Source organism: Sipha flava, unplaced genomic scaffold, assembly GCF_003268045.1.
Source record: "Sipha flava isolate LNK unplaced genomic scaffold, YSA_version1 47_pilon_pilon, whole genome shotgun sequence".
In the NCBI taxonomy this organism is placed as follows: domain Eukaryota; kingdom Metazoa; phylum Arthropoda; class Insecta; order Hemiptera; family Aphididae; genus Sipha; species Sipha flava.
The window spans coordinates 1,185,397-1,204,553 of NW_020273276.1; the positions used below are offsets into that span (position 1 = coordinate 1,185,397).

Sequence of the window (19,157 nt, forward strand, 5' to 3'; positions counted from 1 at the left end):
CCAGGATAAATAATCAAACTGTTCCCTTATCAGGAAAAAATTTAAATTTTTCAAAAGAAATAACCGACATAATATTCATCTACTTATGGACACCAAACTCATAAATTCCCTCATAAAAGTAATCAACACCCTAAGACAAATGTTTCAAAACAACTCAAGCAACTTAAATTACGATCAGAAGTTCTTATCAAACCTCAAAACACATAACACCTAACTAACACAGTAGACCCTCACGATATCATACAGATTGGTTACCTTACGTTAAACACCAAAAAAATGCACAACCTGTTCCTTAAATATAATCAAAATACTATCCCATACTTCATGGGGAGGAAATTCCAAGTCACTCATAAAAATATATAATGCAACCATACAATCTAAACTCAACTACGGGGCCATATTATATAGAACAGCATCCAAATCAACCCTAAACCTGATTGACACAGTCAACAATAGCGGACTAAGACTTGCACTTGATGCCTTCCGGAGCAGTCCAATACTCAGCATTTACAACATAGTCGGTGAACCCACCCCGACCCTGAGAATACTAGAATTACTCACAATATATATCGCAAAACTGGCTAGACGCAGTAAGAACAAACAATGCAATACAAAAAACAAAATCTTTGAATTTATTAATAAAAATGTATGCTCTCCTGTCAAAATTATCCCTCACGAACTCCCCACTACTCCCCCCCTTGGGAAACAAGTATAAAATTAACAACGAACTAAACACACTATCAAAACAGAACACAGCTCCCGAGATATTCAAAAGCCATGCCCATGATATCATGGATAACTCAAGGAACACCAAAAAATAATCACGGATGCTTCCAAATCAAATGACGGAGTTGGCATTGCAATCATATTCGAAAATTCGAACTCAAATATAACATATAGACTTCCAATGTGTGCTCAATACTTTCTGCTGAAGCAATAGCAATCTTAAAAGCCATCGAAAAAGTAAATACATAGGAACACACTAATTTCGTAATCCTCAGTGACTCTTTAAATGCCATAAACAGTATCAAAAACAAAAAAAACCCAAACGACATAACAATTCTCATACAAAACAAATTAGATGAATCCAAAACCAACAAAAAACAAATCACACTCATTTGGATCCCAGGACACATCGGCATTATAGACAATGAAACCACAGATAAATATGCCAAAATGTTTGCCTCTGATACAGACACAAACACACTAGACCTCCTCCCCTATGATGATTTCAAAAACTCCACAAAAACCAATATAAAAAAAAAAAAAAAATGGCAAATCCTATGGAAAATTCAAACCACTAAATTAAAGCAAATCAAGAGTACAATATTTAGGTGGGAAAACCTTAACCTAAATTGAAGAGATGAAACAAATATTAATTACCTAAGAATTGGACACACCAGGATAACTCACGGATTCTTTATGACAAACGATGAACCATCCAATTGCGAAACTTGCAATACATAGATCAGAGTTAAACACATTATCACAGAATGTCATATGTAACAATAGGAATGTACTAATCTCAACTTGATGGAAATTACACTCGATGAAATTCTCAGACCAAACCCCGATCAAAATACGAAAATCATAACTTTTTTAAAACTAACCAACCTTATAGATAAAATATAATTGTTATTATAACTTCAAGGTAACATAATGTAAATATCTTAAAATTGTAAAAAACTGTAATTTATAATTAGTATTTAAGAGAATAACTAATGACTCCTGCTGCCGAATTATATATAAAGATCAATAAAAAAAAATAAAAAAATAAATAAATAAATGTCTTACCAAAATAAATCACCCTATCTTCTGAATACCTTATGTAGACTACTCAAAATAATAATCAACAATGGCCTCATATGATAAAAATAAAATTACTTTATAACCGAATAAAATGGCTTCCGGAGAAACAGGGGTACCACGTAATAACGAAATTCAAACGGATCCTTAAAAAATAAGCAACATTTAGGAATAATAAGCTTATCCCTATTATCCGTTGAACCACTGTCTGCTTATTCTACTATTGCATTATTTTTATATTTATTAATTTTTTAAAATTATTATTTAATTATTATTATTTTAAATTAATTGTGTGGCCAGAAATACAGTGTTCGGTAAAAACAATCTATTGATTTCGACGTTTCACTGTAGAAATCAGTAGAAACGGATAGAGTGGCCCGGAATTAAAACGTTGTACGTACAGTCACTACAACGTAATAATTCGCAATAATAATGACGCCACAGAGCATAATGTTCGATATCATATGGTAAGTATACTCATTGCATTGTGAGAAATATTATTTTATCCCAATAATGATTCTCAACAATAATAACATCGTTAACATTTTGAACACAAATACAAATACGGAAAGTGTTTATAATAAATATTCAAAACAATAATTCTATTATTATTATTTACTTTAGAATTGTATAATATATTTAAATTCCAGAGCTCCATCTGAATATTATATATTTTGTGAAATATATTATTGTATACAATAATTTTGAATAATGATATATTTACATAAAAATTAAGAATTTTTTTATGACTTTAGACAATTATCTATTAAAATAAATTAAGATTATAAGTTTATGTTTTGATATCAAGTAACTGTTAGTTTTGAAAAATACGGTAATTTAGTCATATTTAATAAATTAAAATAAGTGCAGCAGTTTTGATTTTGTCATCATCCCACAATACTTATAACAATATGTTGAATTTTCTAAATACATCAGATGAATATCAAGACATTATTATTAACACTATCTATGTTATATGCATCGATGAATTGCTGATTAAGTATCAATGATAAATAAAGTTTCAAACAATATTATTTAGTTAACACTAGTTATCACTTATTACAATTTTATTTTAATAAGAAAATAATTATTATCCATATCCAAGTGTAAATCTTGTTATTTTTTTTTAATTTAGCAAGTGAAACATTTTACGTTGTTTAAATACCTATTTAATTTAAGTTATAATAAAAATAAGCCGTCGCATCAATGCAATTTTCATTCAACGTTTGTAAAATATATTCTAAGTTTACAATTTTGTATAATTGGTGTTGTAATGTATGCATAGGCGTGCGCAGAAATTTGTGGCAGGTGTTGCTGATAATTAATGTTGAGGCTAAGAATACTTAGTTTACTAGACACTGGTTACTTTATCGCATTACCTTTTTTAAGAGAATAAAACGTAAATCAACTTTTATAATAACTTGTATAATTGTATGATATAAATTAATAATTTTACATTCAACAATTAGAAAATGTTAATATGACTAAAAAGCTTAAAATCAAAATTTCGCTAATTTCAGTTACAAAGCTAATCGTCTTTCTCCGGGAATTAATACTTTAAATTCTTCAATGACATCGTTGTAGTCAACTTGAGTTAATAGGTCTTGTTCTACACATAATAATATTAATGAATCAAGTCTTTCTTGTTTCATAGTATTTCGTAACTTTGACTTTATTAAAGCAAGTTTTGAGAATGATCTTTCATTAGAACAACTAGTAACAGGAATGACTAAAAAAATTTTTAAAATATTAAAAAAATAAGTAAAAATGTTAAATCTTTCTAATTTAATTAACCATTCTATCCAATTTTCTATTAACTCCGAAGAATTTTTTTCAGGAGTATCTGGAAATTCTTTGAGTAATTTAATTTATGTTTTTAAATAATCAGAATTTACTTTAAATTTTTCTTGAAGTAATTGTAAATCATTATCTGTAGAATTCAGTCGAAGAGTATTACCTACAGCTAAAATAATACCTAATGTTTCCTGAGAAAATCGAGTATTTAGCCCATTTATGATGTCATCTAATGCTACATAATAACCATTGATCTTTATTTCTTGTTCTTTTGTTTGATGAAATGTTTGAGTTTTCTTAAGATCATTATCTAATAAACAAGATATTTTTCGTTTTTTCACTTCAGGAATTATTATATTATTTTGTGAACAAAGTTGAATACTTTCTTGATATTTTATAATATTTTATTTTGATATGATTTAATTATGAAAAACGCGCAAAATAATTATCAAATAATCGAACATTTTATAGTGATAACAGACGCGTTATTAACACTTATTTACCTACCGGGGTCATGGTAGTAGCGGACGCGTTATAATCACATAAATTTTCACCACAATCAAATTAAGTGTCAAATTTTACAACACTGGAATTTTGAACTGCACACTAAATTTCGTACAGCATATTATTTAAGGTTTAAATCACGTAGAAAAATAATAAAGAAAGTGAGTGAAAACTGAAATTATTTGCAGATGTTGCTATAGCATATCCAGCAACACGCGTGTGCACGCCTATGAATGTATGTTTAATTACAATAGTTTTTATTTAACGTGATTGTTTAGAATTTTCTATGTACATCAATATTTCAGATGCAGCAATATTAAACGAATTCGAATAGTACAGACATTTTATAAATAATTGATCACATGTCACAAGTTACATTACAAAAAAATATGAGTTGAATAAAAACTACTTAATACCAATTAATTCATTCTACTACGTAAAAACGTCTAAATCTCTCCAGTTCCAGCACTCGAATAGATTTTTTGATATATTTCTGATTTAAACTTAAGTAGTGCTAATATTTTAATAAACTAACAATTTACAATAATTTTAAATTTCTTGGAAATTTCAGTTTTAAATAAATATAATATATATTATTAGCTCTAGATATCTAATATTTAGGTTAGAAAATTGTATAAAACACTGATATTGGTAGAGAGAATCCTTGATCTCTTGAAAAAAAATTGTTAATATCGGCTGATAACAAATCAATCCATTGTTAAAAATGTATATGATTGAAAATAATTAATTCAACTACTTTCTTAATCAATTAACTATTGAAATGTCTTGCTATAATTAGAAAATATATTCTCATAAACATTTTATAGTTAAAATATAGTTAAAATATTAATATCCGTATTTTTTCTATTATGGCTACATAGTTATTAAATTAGAAGACAGATTATAAAATTAAAATTTACAAAAATAAATATGATATCTTATGCAATTTGTACTTACTGTTCAAATATTTATATAATTACATTATAAAACTGTTTTCGGGATGGATATGATAAATATATAAATTTACAAATAAATATATTTTAATCATTATTATTACTACTTTTTTTTTCATTAATAGAACTTCTTACCTACTCTTGTTGTTTTTATCTTAAAATGTACAACGTAGCAAATCTGCAAAAGGGCGTATTTGAGTCATGGCTATGGGAGGGGGGGGGAAGAAACTAATTTTTCTTCAATACAAACTTAAAAATAATTTACAGTTCATTACCTACAGCATATGTTCCTATTATAATGATGACATATTATAATGATGAACTAGTAATTTATATCCTTAATTATTTATACAGTACATTTTTTAAATAAAGAAATAAATTTATTGCATTAAAAAAAAATACGAGCCATGGGGGGGGGGGCGAATGCCCTTTTTGTCTCCCCCTCAAATACGCCCTTGAATCTGCATTCAGTAAATCCTCTGTTATAAGACACAGACAATGTTCTTTACTTTTAGTTTGATAATACGTCAGTCAACATTAATATCAAAATTGTCAACACAAAATTGGTTGTACTAATTACATATTTTTTACTTTGTACGTTTGTAAGATGGAGATAAAATATGTCTCATACAATAATTTGGTATTTGTTAAAATATTGTGAAGATGCATAGTAGTCGTTGAAATGATAAATTTAGAATCTATTTGCCATGTTCAAACATTTAATCTTTATATGTATATATGTTTATATGTATAAAAATCACTATTTTAATTAGGGAGACATAAGAAGAAATTACATTAAAAATTATATAAGACATAAAAAAAAATGATTCTACTATTTTGTAAAAATGGAAGGTCTCTACAATAACTATTTTTTGACTTATGTTGAAAATAAATACGGAGCTAATACATAAACAAATAAAATTTCACGTTTCTTAATATTTAATTATTATTTGATGTTTATTAAAGTTTATTATTGAGTTATCTAAAAAATTAAATGTCATATAAATGATTTTTTACCAAGTTCATAAAACTAAGCAAAGAATACAACTTTTTTTAGGAATATTTCATTATACTATATTTAATTAAACGTTTTAACCAAACGCGGAAGCACGAAAAAACGGTTTATTACCTTAAATTTCCATTAAATCGTTGACGAATCATAAATGTATATTTCACATGTAGTTACTTAAATCATTATGTAATGTAATGATATGCATTATTCGATTGTAAAAGACGGCACAAATATTTTATTATGTATACTATTTATATGTACGTGATTTCTAAAACCATTTCAAATAAATAAATAATGGTATCTTCGATACCCGCGCGAACACGGATCGAACAATAAATACTATTGACATCCCTACATTCAAAGGACTGCCCAAGATCCATGCCATCGCGTGTCCCTATGTAACAGGGACACACACCACCCTTCACAGAGCTCTTGATCTTAGGTCGTCAGTGCATGCGCACCGATCGTAAGATCAACGAAGAGTTTATATACCTATGCAATTTATTTTGACTTATAATTTTAATCCGTTCGACTTGTATTTTTCGTACGAGTATTGAAGAGTATCCGGATCCAGTGCAATTAAATTCTGCATTTGTCCTTTTTCTTTCAATCTCGCATCGACATCTGAAGGTCTACGGCAAAATAAGTAAGTGCTGTTTTATTTAGCTTGGCAGACTGTACAATTGCGCTGATCGGCTCTCGAACCTTCTCAAGCCCTCCCTTGAACAAGGAAGAAAGTAACAACCCTTTAATACATTAATACCTCACCGCCATTCATATATATACCATCTCCCCCATCTTGATCTCACCTTACTTCACTTATTTTATTTTTTGTATTTTTGGGTTATTACAGTAACACGGAGCGATGTTAATCAACGGCTCGCTTTCTTTGTAAAGTTTATTTCATCAGTTCAGAAAAAGCATTTGATTCAAAAATCTATAAAAGTTACTAGTTCGTTTACAGCTATGATTTAGTTCTCCAAAAACATTGCCTGTATTATTATTATCATAAAAATTCATTAAAATTATTATAAAATAAAATAATTAACGTCAACAATTAAGAATATTTCAGTTTTAACCTGCAAATTATTAGTAAAAGTTTATAATTGTATTTATTTAATTTAATTTTTTTTTTTTTAAATTAAATTGCCTTTATTTAAAATTATTTTAGTTTTAAAATACACTTATTTTATTTGCATTTAAATTGTTCGTTCAATATTTAATACGAAAGAATGAGTTTCATTATAATGTTCTTAAATTATCGATAATATTTTCAACTTATTCCATTAAATTCTTGAATCACTCCAAGTTTCTTTATAAAAAAGGATAGTGAAATTGCTTCTAGTTTTATATTAGAAATATTGCTGAAAAAGTCGATCGACAATTATGGCGTATTACAATCATCAGAATTCTCTTATAGAGACTGTCTTCATTCAAACTTGAATATAAAAATGATTATTGTCTATTTAAAACCATTGCTAGACTAATACAGATCTCTGGTTTCTTTTGTGGCAGCCGCTTAATGAATTTTTTCAAACTCATATATATTACAATTTATAGCCTGCTATGTATATTTATATAACATAATTACAATAAATTATTCAGTTGAAATTTCAGGTAAAATAAAAAAAGTATAAGAGCAAAAATGACCAAAATATTTATAAATACCACATTCAATTTCTATCAAATATTGTTTTTCAGGAAACATTTCGATGGTATAATGACAAATTTCATATAAATTAATCTATATCAATGTGAATATGGTAGTGTTTAGCCGTCTGTATTGGTCGAGATTACGTTATACGACTATTAGAAAATGGTGTTTGAAACATTGTATTGTTTAAACAAGAAATTGTTAAAGACTAATTAAATATATATATATATATATATATATATATATACTAAGTGGGAAAATGAGTGAATGCGTGAGAAAGAGAGAAAGAGAGAGAGAAATATTTAATTTTTAAGTTGTAAATTATCTTATAAAAAGTCACTACAGTTTATTCTTGACATAAATAATTTTAATTAAAAAAGAACTTATTATAATTTATTCCAAAAATTATCATTGGGTGCACAATGAACATTTTCTTTTAACGATGTTTTAATAAATTAACTCAACTTAAAGTGATGATAACCTGCAAATTAAAATAATAATTTTATAAGCATTGAAAGCATCATATTAAAATAGTATTCAAGTGTTCAGTTCATCTGGAACTGAGCTGAAAAATTTAATCGTAAGAAAATAAACATCAACCGGTTTTATTAATAAAATATTATTTGAAAATTCATTTATAAAATTAATTATGAAATGAGTAAATAATAATTATGACTTAATTTGCACTCAATAAGACGTAGACTCGTAACCCATTCATTCATATAAAAAAAACTAGTCAAATAGAAAGCATAGAAAAAAATACATAGCTAAATTTTCAAGAATATAATTGAAAAATACAAAAAGTATATAATAACCCGTGTTGGAAATCATTATAAATACAATATTGACTCTCTTTTGTATTACACATTATTATTTTTGTATCCTAGAAAATATGAGTCTCTAACAAGATATAAAAGATAATAAAAGATTTATATATTTTTGTATTCTAACAGATAGATACTTGCCTTTAGTATTGATTTTATACTCGAAAATTGAGTAAATTTCTGGGAAAACTGATGTTACTTTCGTAAATATCAAAAATACAGCATAATTATTTATTAAATCGTTCAAAATGTGTGTAAAATAATTAATGAGAAGAAAATACCAGTAAAAAAACATGTCATTCACACTTCTACCGTTTTTATACCTCTTTTACCATTATATTTTAATACATCCATATGAATAATAAAACGTTGGTTTATTTTCATATAAAATATTTCGCTTGACAATATGAAGTTAAAATATTGGCGACAGTTATTATAATATATAATGTATATAATGACTACCCGTAAAATATAACAATGTTAGAATTTTTTTTTTAAAATAAGATAAATTTAGACAAACATTTAGCATGTAAACATCGGATATAATTTATTATGTAAGTGAAGCGCAAGAATCGGTAGAGCGAAGCGTTGTAGTTATTGGGTAAAATCACAAACTTGTTAATGTATCATACGTGTTCTGATAAAATCAAAATAACTCGGTTAAGCCCGGTTACGTTTTATTGTTATATTAATTTGCAAAATAAAAAAAAAATCATTTGAGTTAAAAATTAATTTCACACCATTTACTTAATTTAACTGTGAATAATAAATCAAATTAATTAAATATATATATAGATGAAGCTACATTAATACATTCATGAAGTATCAAAACTAGTAATTATGTATTTATAATATTTATAAAATAAAAAAAACTAAATAGACATAAAACTAAAACTCATTATTTCAAAATTGTTCGTGACTATCATTAACTTATGAACGTATACGGAACACACAATTCATAATCATAAATATATAGTTTTACCACGATTTCGATTAGGTATCACTTAATAGTTTAAACTTTTTTTGGCTTCATGGGTCCGTTGTTTGAAACGTATAATCGAACAACACATGATTAGACAAAAAAAAAAAAAAAACTATACGTTGGTTTAATGTTGACCTAGAAGAAACCGAACTTGGTTAATCGGATGCGTTGATTTCTATCGAGGAAATCATAATCGAATATGCGATGACTGGTAAACGGTCAGCGATGAGCACGACGCGTGAAAAACGTCGACTCGTTTCGCGCGGTCAACGGTACAACGGGTGTGACGACGTCAACCCGCACAACCGCTACGTGTGGCCGAACGTGAACGTGACGATCGGGATTACGGGGCGCCGGACCGGGCCCGCGTGGTAGGCGCGACCGGAGAACCTGCTGCTGTAGGGTCCGGTTCGGATCAAAAGGCGTTATTGGGTCTCGAGGTCGCGGCACGCGCATAACACGGCATGCGCACGCATTCCTTTTACGCGTTCAGGCGCGCACACTTGTACTTTCTCGCGCGCAGTGGCGACGGTCGTCGCTGACCTTATACGCCCGGCGCAACAATAACACTGCCGTTTGTAGAGTGTTTACTCTTTTCGTCATCGAGCGGCGGCAACGGGACGGGGCGATCGGTTGCCGACGCGAACCGTTTTCGGACGCGGCGACAAAATCAACTTTGCGAAATAATCGCGCGCGTGGAGGGAGCCACGCGTTGCCGGGCCCCCAAAGAAGTATAAAAGTTGTGCGCCCAGCGTCTAAAGTCATCAGTCATCGTCTTGTTCATCTCGAGCAAACATCCCAGTAATCTCTTCGCACCGTCGTACTCACCCCAGTCGCCGACCATCCATCGACCATGCAGTTCACAGTAAGTCCGGTCGACGACCAGTCGTCGCCGTCACGTTTTTTAACCAGTTTCTATTCCTCTGTTCCCGCAGGTGTTGATCGCTTTCTTGCTCGTCGCCGCCGCCGCCGCTTCCCCTGTGGCCCCGGACGCGGCCGCCAAGACCGAGACCGTCAAGGACAAACGTGCCATTTTCGGTGAGTACGGGGGGGCAGCTAACGATGTTGCGAATCGGTCGTCGATGGTGCAGAGGCCGGTCGTGACTTATCCTCTTCCGGGGTGTCTAGTGGACACTGTCCACTCGTCACTTCTAGTTTTTTTTCCCCGATATTTTATCGCGTCCAACGTGCCAGCGCTTCGAAAACGTTTAACTCGTACCTATGATACGGTGCTGGGTTCCCGGGCGGGTTTTTAACTCACCGGAGAATTTCGACTGCAATCCACGTTGCTTTGTTCGCCGTTCGATTACGGTTAACATCGTATTCGATTTGCGTGTTCCCGAGGGCCGTTAAATCGCATCGACTACGTCCGTCTCAGGGGTACTTTTGCGATTCATTAATCTGTTTCTCGTCTGTTCCCGCAGCCGCCGCCTACCACGCGCCGATCGTCGCCCCGGCCGTGTACCACGCGCCCGCACCGGTGTACCACGCACCGGCCGTCTACCACGCACCGGCCGTGTACCACGCACCCGCACCTGTGTACCACGCACCGGCCGTCTACCACGCACCAGCCGTCTACCACGCACCGGCCGCCGCCACTTCTTACTCCAGCGTTAGCATCTCGCACCCCGCAGTGGTGGCCAGCCATCCGGTCTACGCGGCTGCCCATCCGGTCTACTACCACCGTCGTTGAACGGACTCCCGACATCCAAAACATGACGTGAGTAACAAAGACAGTTCGCTTTAACGTTTCTCCAACACGTAGCCGATCACCGTGAGAATTTCCTTTTTTTTATTAAAACTCGAAAAAATCCCATTGAGAACTTTAAAACCCAATCTCAACGTGTACGACGTATTTTCGTCGAAAGTCCTTTGTCATCGATAATAATTAACGTATCGAGTTATCCATAAATTGCCCCTTTTTGTAGTATTATTGATATTATAATTAATATTTTTAAATCTTTTTTGCAGATTCTGAACGATACCCGCGTGCCTAACTGTCACGCTGTAACGGCGACTAACCGTCCGACCACTGTGGTAGTCAATATCCGTCGCGGGATTCAAAATTTATAATCATGTATAATTATTATATTATATTATTATGTAATTAATTTATTAAAGTGTAGAATTCGTTCGATCTATAATAAAAACATATATGTATATTTATAATACACAAATTAGTTATTTTATCTATCCTCGAAAATCCGTTTTTATGTACACAATACATCTATTCAAACGTGAATTTTTTTAATTCAAAGTAACTGGTAAATTATCCCGTATAAAATGTTAGAATATGTACATGTACGTAGTAGAAGAGTATATTAGTAACAAACAATAACAAACAATATGCATTTGTCGTATGAATACTTATAAATAGGACGAGATTCCTCACAGATGCCGCCATAGGTCCTGATATAATTTGCTGCTCCTCCATCCAATGCCTCTATCCCTTCCTGCGATGAAAAAAGGTAAATTTGAATTATTGAAAATAAAATAATAAAACCAATTTGATTAAATAATTGTAATATCACGTGATATATGTAATATTAAAGATTGTATAATAATATAAATCACCTTTGTAATAGATTAATCGCATTTGCAATTAACCAAATAATATGGATTGTGTTGATTAGTTAATAAAATATTAGTATATAAGGATAACCGATATATTACTTGGGGCCTCATTTTTTATTTTGTTCTTGTTAATGACTAAGGTAATCTGTATGTGAAGAACTGATGTCCAAACTAATAATAGAATAATAGGATAGAATAATAATAATAGAAATTATTAAAATATTATATTGTAATTCAAATCGTCGCTGTGTTATTTTATTTAAATAATCTAGTTAGCCTATTCAACAGGTTCACTACATAATGATTATTGAAATAAAGTTATAAACATAATCACGAATAAAATGCATATATTTTTTTTTTACATACATACAATTTCTTACAAAGTTTTTCGTCGAAATAAACATATAATGTTATTTGAATTATAATAGCCGATATCTTACAAAAAAATATTGAGAAAAAAAAGTATAACCGAAATCCAAACAATTTTTAATAAGCGATCTTTAAAAATTAAAATAAATAATATTTTTTCGATACAATACATTTATCCATATATAAAATTTTACCAGCCTAGGCCAAAATCCTGCTCTGCTCATACTCGTAAATATCTTCCAAGAAAATAATATGAGGGTTGGAATACCTCATTGTTTCCAAAAAATACCATTTTGTTGATTTTATCCATTGGATATTTTATTAAAAAGGTTATATTTACAATGCATTATGTATAAACACATGGTGCAGGTATACATATTTACACAGCGCACGATTTTTGATAGATTTTATCCAAACATTCATGTTTCAGTTAATGTAAATTTAATTTAATTTTACAACATGAAATCTCTTGTCACTATTGGTGCGGTATAAACTACTATTTTACAATATCATAAATATTTGTATAAAATATAGTTAAAATGCTCACAAGAATTGTGTATTTATTTAATTTCATCCTGCAAGACTAAAACTTGCAATCTCGTCAAAATATACGAACAGTGATAGTACCTAACTACCTAAAGATTAATCCAGCAATGACAATGAAACCATCAAAATTAAATCTGGATAGTAACATCATTAGCAATATTAATGTTACTAAAGTTTATGTTGCAATATGTTTATGAATGTATCTAGATATTAATAGTGCAAGCAGTAATTGTCCATATGGTATTCATGGAGTATCCAAATCAAAATTACATTTTATAAATATACTGTACTGGAGTATTTACATTTATAATTCACAATTTTAATCCCCATTTAATGCATAGGGTTTCTTTGGATTTTTTTACAATGTATAACTACCTAATTATTGCCTATTTCATGTAGAAAATCGTATTCAGAATTCATCTAATAATTTTTATAAACAATTTAGTCCAATTCAGTCCAGGCTACTTAAATTTACAGTAAATACATATATAATACGATTATATGTACACTACAGACAAAGAAAAATATAGATATTAACATTATTTTAATAATTTTAAATTATAATAATTCACTATCTAAAAGTCAATCGAATTAGATTTATTATATATGTTACACGATACTGTTATTCATGATAAGGAGGTAGTACACAGTTATTGTTCGAACTGGAAATCCATTAGCTTCAGAATATCGCAGATATAAATTTGAGAAGCTATTATTAGTAGATAAAAAAATATGTTGTTATTGGCTTTTATGCAGTATTATTATATTGCAGCCAATAATAAATTTATATATATATATATATATATATATACATATTATATATACATAAAACTATACTTTACAAATATACTATTCACAGATTTTAAAATACAATACTCTATAAACAGTTCTCGTAAAAACTAATTTCATTATCCCTGTTTGAAATTCTAAGGCAATTAAAAAATCTTTTTATAGTGAATGTAATAAATTAAATGCCTATATTAATACTTCAAGATAAATTATACGTCTCTATCTGACTCATGATGTGTGTGATAATTTTAATACTTCCAAGGGGTGAGAAAATATGTCAATTAAGTACTCATATTAAAATCATATTGCATTACGGAAATAGCTCTTCACTTATATAAATAAGTTTATACCAAAATATTATTGCAGACATAACATTATTTATAATTTTTAATTATTATTTTATTGTAATACTGGGTAAAAGAGTTTTAGGGGTCTGAAACCCTCCACCCTGGAAATTTTGTTAAAACGTTTAAATGTTTTTAAAAAGTATCGAAACTTAAGTGGTTTCTGTCAATGAGGAAGAAAAATAAAATGTTTGTCATATTATTTGTTCTAATATCATTATTGTAGTTTATAATTCTGTAGATTAAAATTTCCGTCATCTATTAAGCGTTATAATAATATACTTTATTTGGGTATTTTTATTAAGGTGCGTTTAAATTTTGGCGTGAACACGAACGAATACGAATATTTGTGACCAAACGAGTTCAAGCATGAATTTACTGGGTATGAGTCGCCCTATTTACATTGGTCATTTGAAATCATTCGTACAGTATCATCCAGCCTTCGGTCCCAAGACTCTGAATAAAAATACATACTAAACTAGTTTAGTACCGACCTAACTGACCTAACCTACTGATTGAATTTGTTTCCATAAGCTCTGTCAAAAGTGAAAACAACAAAACAACATCCTTTTCTTATTGTATTAGGAAAAAAAAACTAAAAGTGCTGAATGAATAGCTTGTTCGAAGTCAGCAATATTATTTCGACGATAAATTTGTCGAAAAATGCTGTCTATTTAATTTTTGTTTTTCATATTTGTCGTGATTTTGATCTATCTTACGGAATATAACTTTATGTCCACTATTTAATCTAACATAAGACTTAATGAGTATTCAACAAGCCCACCTTTTAATATACTATTGAAAATAAAATATAAAATCATCAATAACAAATAATGTTTTATTTTTTTTTTGCTTTACATATTTTCAACTTGTGATTCTATGATTAGGTATACTACATTTATTGCGCAAAAGTCAATGTTCCAATATACACTAATATAAGACACAGAAAAAAACGCAAATAATTTTTAAAATTACCACGATAATATTTCATCAAACATTGTACTTTTTACTTTTATTACTTTAGTTTAAGAAATCAAAAGTACGTTTGCAGTATGCAGTCATAATGACATACTACAGTATATAATTTGTAACACTAACATTTTATTTGTCAAGATATTTTAAAATTGGCACAAATGACGATTTGTGTGATTTATATTGATACTTCCACATAGTGTATGAATGACAATTTTATCGAGTTTGAAGTAGCAGATAATTTAACTGGTGAGGGTCTATTTAAAATAATAATGCAGATAATTGAAAAACTCGGCTTAGAAAAACAATATATCGTTGAAGAAAGATACAACGGTTACACAGATAGTACAATAGAGCTATCTTGTGCCTTGATTTGACTTGGACCTACATTAATAAGATTTACTCCATCCAAGGTTTTAACTCTGGAGAGTCCAACGTAAGCCTGCCCTTTACTAAATATAGGGGAGCCTATTTTAAGAACAGCGCTATTAAGACTAAGACCTTGTGATTTGTGAATAATAATAGCATATGCTAAGCAAATAGGGAACTGTTTCCTGCGAATATATATATATTACTTAATATCTGAAATTTGGTCTTAACTAGTTCTAATTCGTAAATTAAATTTTACTTAAATTATATTGCAATTTTGGCCTTATAGTAATTTTGAGTTACGCATCCTTGCTATAGAACACAGAAAAATTAAAAAAAATTAAAATTATTTTATTAGATTTTGAATATATTTTTAATTGTAATTTTATTTACAATTATTTATCCTGTTGGGTCTCTAATTTATAACCGTAAGATTTTTACATACAATTTTATTACATTATATTACTGGAACCATGAGTAAGTTAAGTGTTCCTAATAGAACCAATTAATTGAAAAATTATAATAAAATTATAAAACATCACTAATTTCTGATTCATTCCCTTATAATTACCCAATGACCTATCTGTATGCCAAATTTGAAATTTTTAGGTCATATGGAACTGGGTTAGAGTTTTGATCTATAGGTCAGTCGGTGATAGTGGCTACTTCTGGCATGATTGGACGACCACTTAGATCGAACAGGGCAGAGGTCCGAAAAACAACACGGCTTCAGGAGGGGGCACTCCACAGTCGACGCTATAAACAGGGTCATCAAGGTGGCAAAAGGCGCAGCCACGGGAGCGGTTCAACACCGGGACATCTATGCCATGGTCTCCCTGGACGTACGTAACGCCTTCAAATCAGTCTCGTGGATCAACAGAAAAAACATAGGCGGTGGTTCTAGCGCGAAAAAACCACTACGAGAAGCCTAGACTGACACTGCATGGACACCCAATATCCGTGCACATGTCTATCAGATATCTAGGTGTCAAACTCGACCTTCTGATATCTATTACCGCGCACGTGGCTAGGGTATTTACCAGCGCCTTACAGTCCACGTTGGCTGTAGGGTGCTTCATGCTTAACCTCAGAAGCTCGTCAACGTCGAAATGTAAATTGCTAGGCTTGGTTAGCTGCTCTATGTCTCGTCTTCAGGGGCCAAAAACAGAGCAGCAATGGCATGTCCACAGAGACAGGTCGCCATAAAAACAACGTGGGCATACAGGACCATCCTAACAGAGGGCGCACTGCTATTGGCGTCCGTGGTACCGGTGGATTTTCATGCGAGTGGAAAAACGCCTTGAAGAAGATACCCGGGAGACAACCGTTGTAGAACTAAGGGGGCAGGAGCGCGATATCATTATAAATGCATGGCAGACTAGGGAAGATAGGGTCACCACGATCAGGTGGACCGTCAATCTGATCCCAAACGTTAAGTGGTGGCTGGGGAGCACTAATGTAATTTATATTCGAATAATCGAATATTCGAATTCGAATAGGTATATCGTAAATAATTCGAATATCAGTATTCGATGCTACAATACCTAATTTGTTTTATCAGTTTTTTCATGACAAGCTTTTTATATTATATATTATTAATAAATAATCCATATCTACAGGGCCGGTGCTAAAAGTATTGGCACCCTTAAACCTCCCCTATCCAATCCTCTTATATTGAGTAATAGTAAAATTAAGTTTTTTAGTAAATTTAAATAAAATTTGTATGTATTTAGTACTATAAATTAGTATTATATCAGTGCATTTTTGGACAGATTTTTTATTTTTCGTTGGAAGAATATAATAGTTTTAATTTTGAGCTTGGGATTTTTTTTTAATTCTTGAAAGTTTTTTTGGAGAATATATTAAATCATGCGACACTACCTATAATATAAAAATACTATGTTTCACTAATTACTTATTTATTAAGATAACCAGAGAACAGAATTCATTGTAAATGACTAATAAGAAACCAAAATATTATGTAAAAATCAACTAAACAAAAAATATGAATATTTATTACCTGTCGACTGTAACTTGTAAGTTTATACATTTGACATTACACAACAGATCGTACGTAGAGAGTTCGTCGAAAACAATAAATTGTGCGTGCGTTTCAGGCAACTGTGTCTTTTTGATTTACGCCACACTGCGGTATTTTTGCCATAAGGCCCGAACGATTTTTACGTAATCATTTAGTAATATGTATCTATTTATAAACGGGTAGATATTTTTTGAAAATAATTTTTACGAACTAAATATATATTTTATTTACACAAACAAATGCGGTGATATGCAGTATTGTTACATGCATTATTTTTACATCAAAACCAGCGATATCGATGCAGTATTTAAGTAGAAGGCACAACTGTTATATTCTTACTTTCTGTAGGTTTTTAGTACGTATTAAAAGATAAATTAGAAAAATATAATGTCAGTTTGGCGCCCCTTTCTCACTGGCGCTCTGGGCAATCGCCCAGGTCGCCTATAGCTTTCACTGGCCCTGCATATCTACACAATTAAAGATAATGTATGTCAATGATTAATCAACTTAAATATGAAAATAGCTCTTATATTACAGGTACCTGTTTGTAGTAAGCTTTATTTTACTCTTTATAGCCGATAACTCGTAATAACAGTAGACGTATATTTTAATATACAATCATATGTGCCGTGCCGGGACCTATCGATTTGCTTGTTGTAAGCAGTATCTCGTTCTAAACGATGCTCGCTATAGTGATTTATAGTTTATACTGTATGAATAATAATTTAATTATAATATTAGAGTATTTTGCGCAATTTTTATTTTTGTATTTTAATTTCTCTGTCAAATAGTAAATATCGTTGGCTTCGAATTCACTTCTCACAAGCCTTTATGCATCATAAGCTATTAAGTATTGTTATTAAACGTTTTGTGTTGCGTGAAAACTTAAACGAATAATTTTCGTAACGTATTGTTTTGTAGCATCGAATATTCAAATATTCGAATAATTCCCATCACTACTAAGGAGATCAGACAACACGCACACCTTTCGGCTACCCAGTCTCTGACGGAACACGGATGTTTCCGCCATTTCTTACACAGGATGAACAGGGCCCGAACGCCACCTGCGTTTACTGAGACGACGAACACGAAATCGCAGAACACACCATCTTCGAGTGTCCTCACTGGGATGAACACCGGCTAGTCATGAAGCAGTTCACCGGCGGAAGGTTCCCTCTTCCCGGTGACGTGGACGAACTGCTCTGCGGACGCCGTGATATGCTCAGAATGAAAGACGATCCCGATCGATACGCTCACCTTCTAGCAGCATGGTTAAGAAGAAGGCGGGCGTTCTCGGAAATGGTAGATACGACCCTGTTCATCAATCGGGAAGCGCAGCGAATGGCACATAGGAGACGACGACCAGGTCGGTGGGTCTTGTGAGCCGGACCACGAAAAATGTCAACAAACGAACGGTAAACGTACTAACCAAGGGTCAACTCGATCAGCGAGATCGGTGGAGGTGCCACCGCCCATACCGTTTAACCCAAACTACCATGGAACCAAAGGAAGATAATGATCATGGCTGATCAAGGAACGTTAATTAATATGTAATGTGGTCGCGGTCCCACTCTAGTTGACGTTTCGATTGTCTAATTGCGCGGTAAAGGGACCAGTATGTATA

The 19,157-nt window shown here is 31.4% G+C and overlaps 1 protein-coding gene across 1 annotated transcript; it reads left to right on the plus strand.

The window, feature by feature from the left end:
* Positions 1-10,282: 10,282 nt before the first annotated feature.
* Positions 10,283-11,656, plus strand: LOC112689882 (cuticle protein 16.5-like). Its single transcript, XM_025563756.1, has 4 exons — positions 10,283-10,394; positions 10,465-10,567; positions 10,954-11,249; positions 11,501-11,656. The coding sequence occupies exons 1-3, from the start codon at positions 10,383-10,385 to the stop codon at positions 11,220-11,222; spliced, it is 384 nt and encodes a 127-aa protein (XP_025419541.1). The 5' UTR covers positions 10,283-10,382; the 3' UTR covers positions 11,223-11,249; positions 11,501-11,656.
* The last annotated feature ends 7,501 nt before the right edge of the window (positions 11,657-19,157 follow it).

Coding starts and splice junctions, on each gene's coding strand:
- LOC112689882 (XM_025563756.1), top strand. Junction 10,568..10,953: donor GGACAAACGTGCCATTTTCG/GTGAGTACGGGG, acceptor CTGTTCCCGCAG/CCGCCGCCTACCACGCGCCG.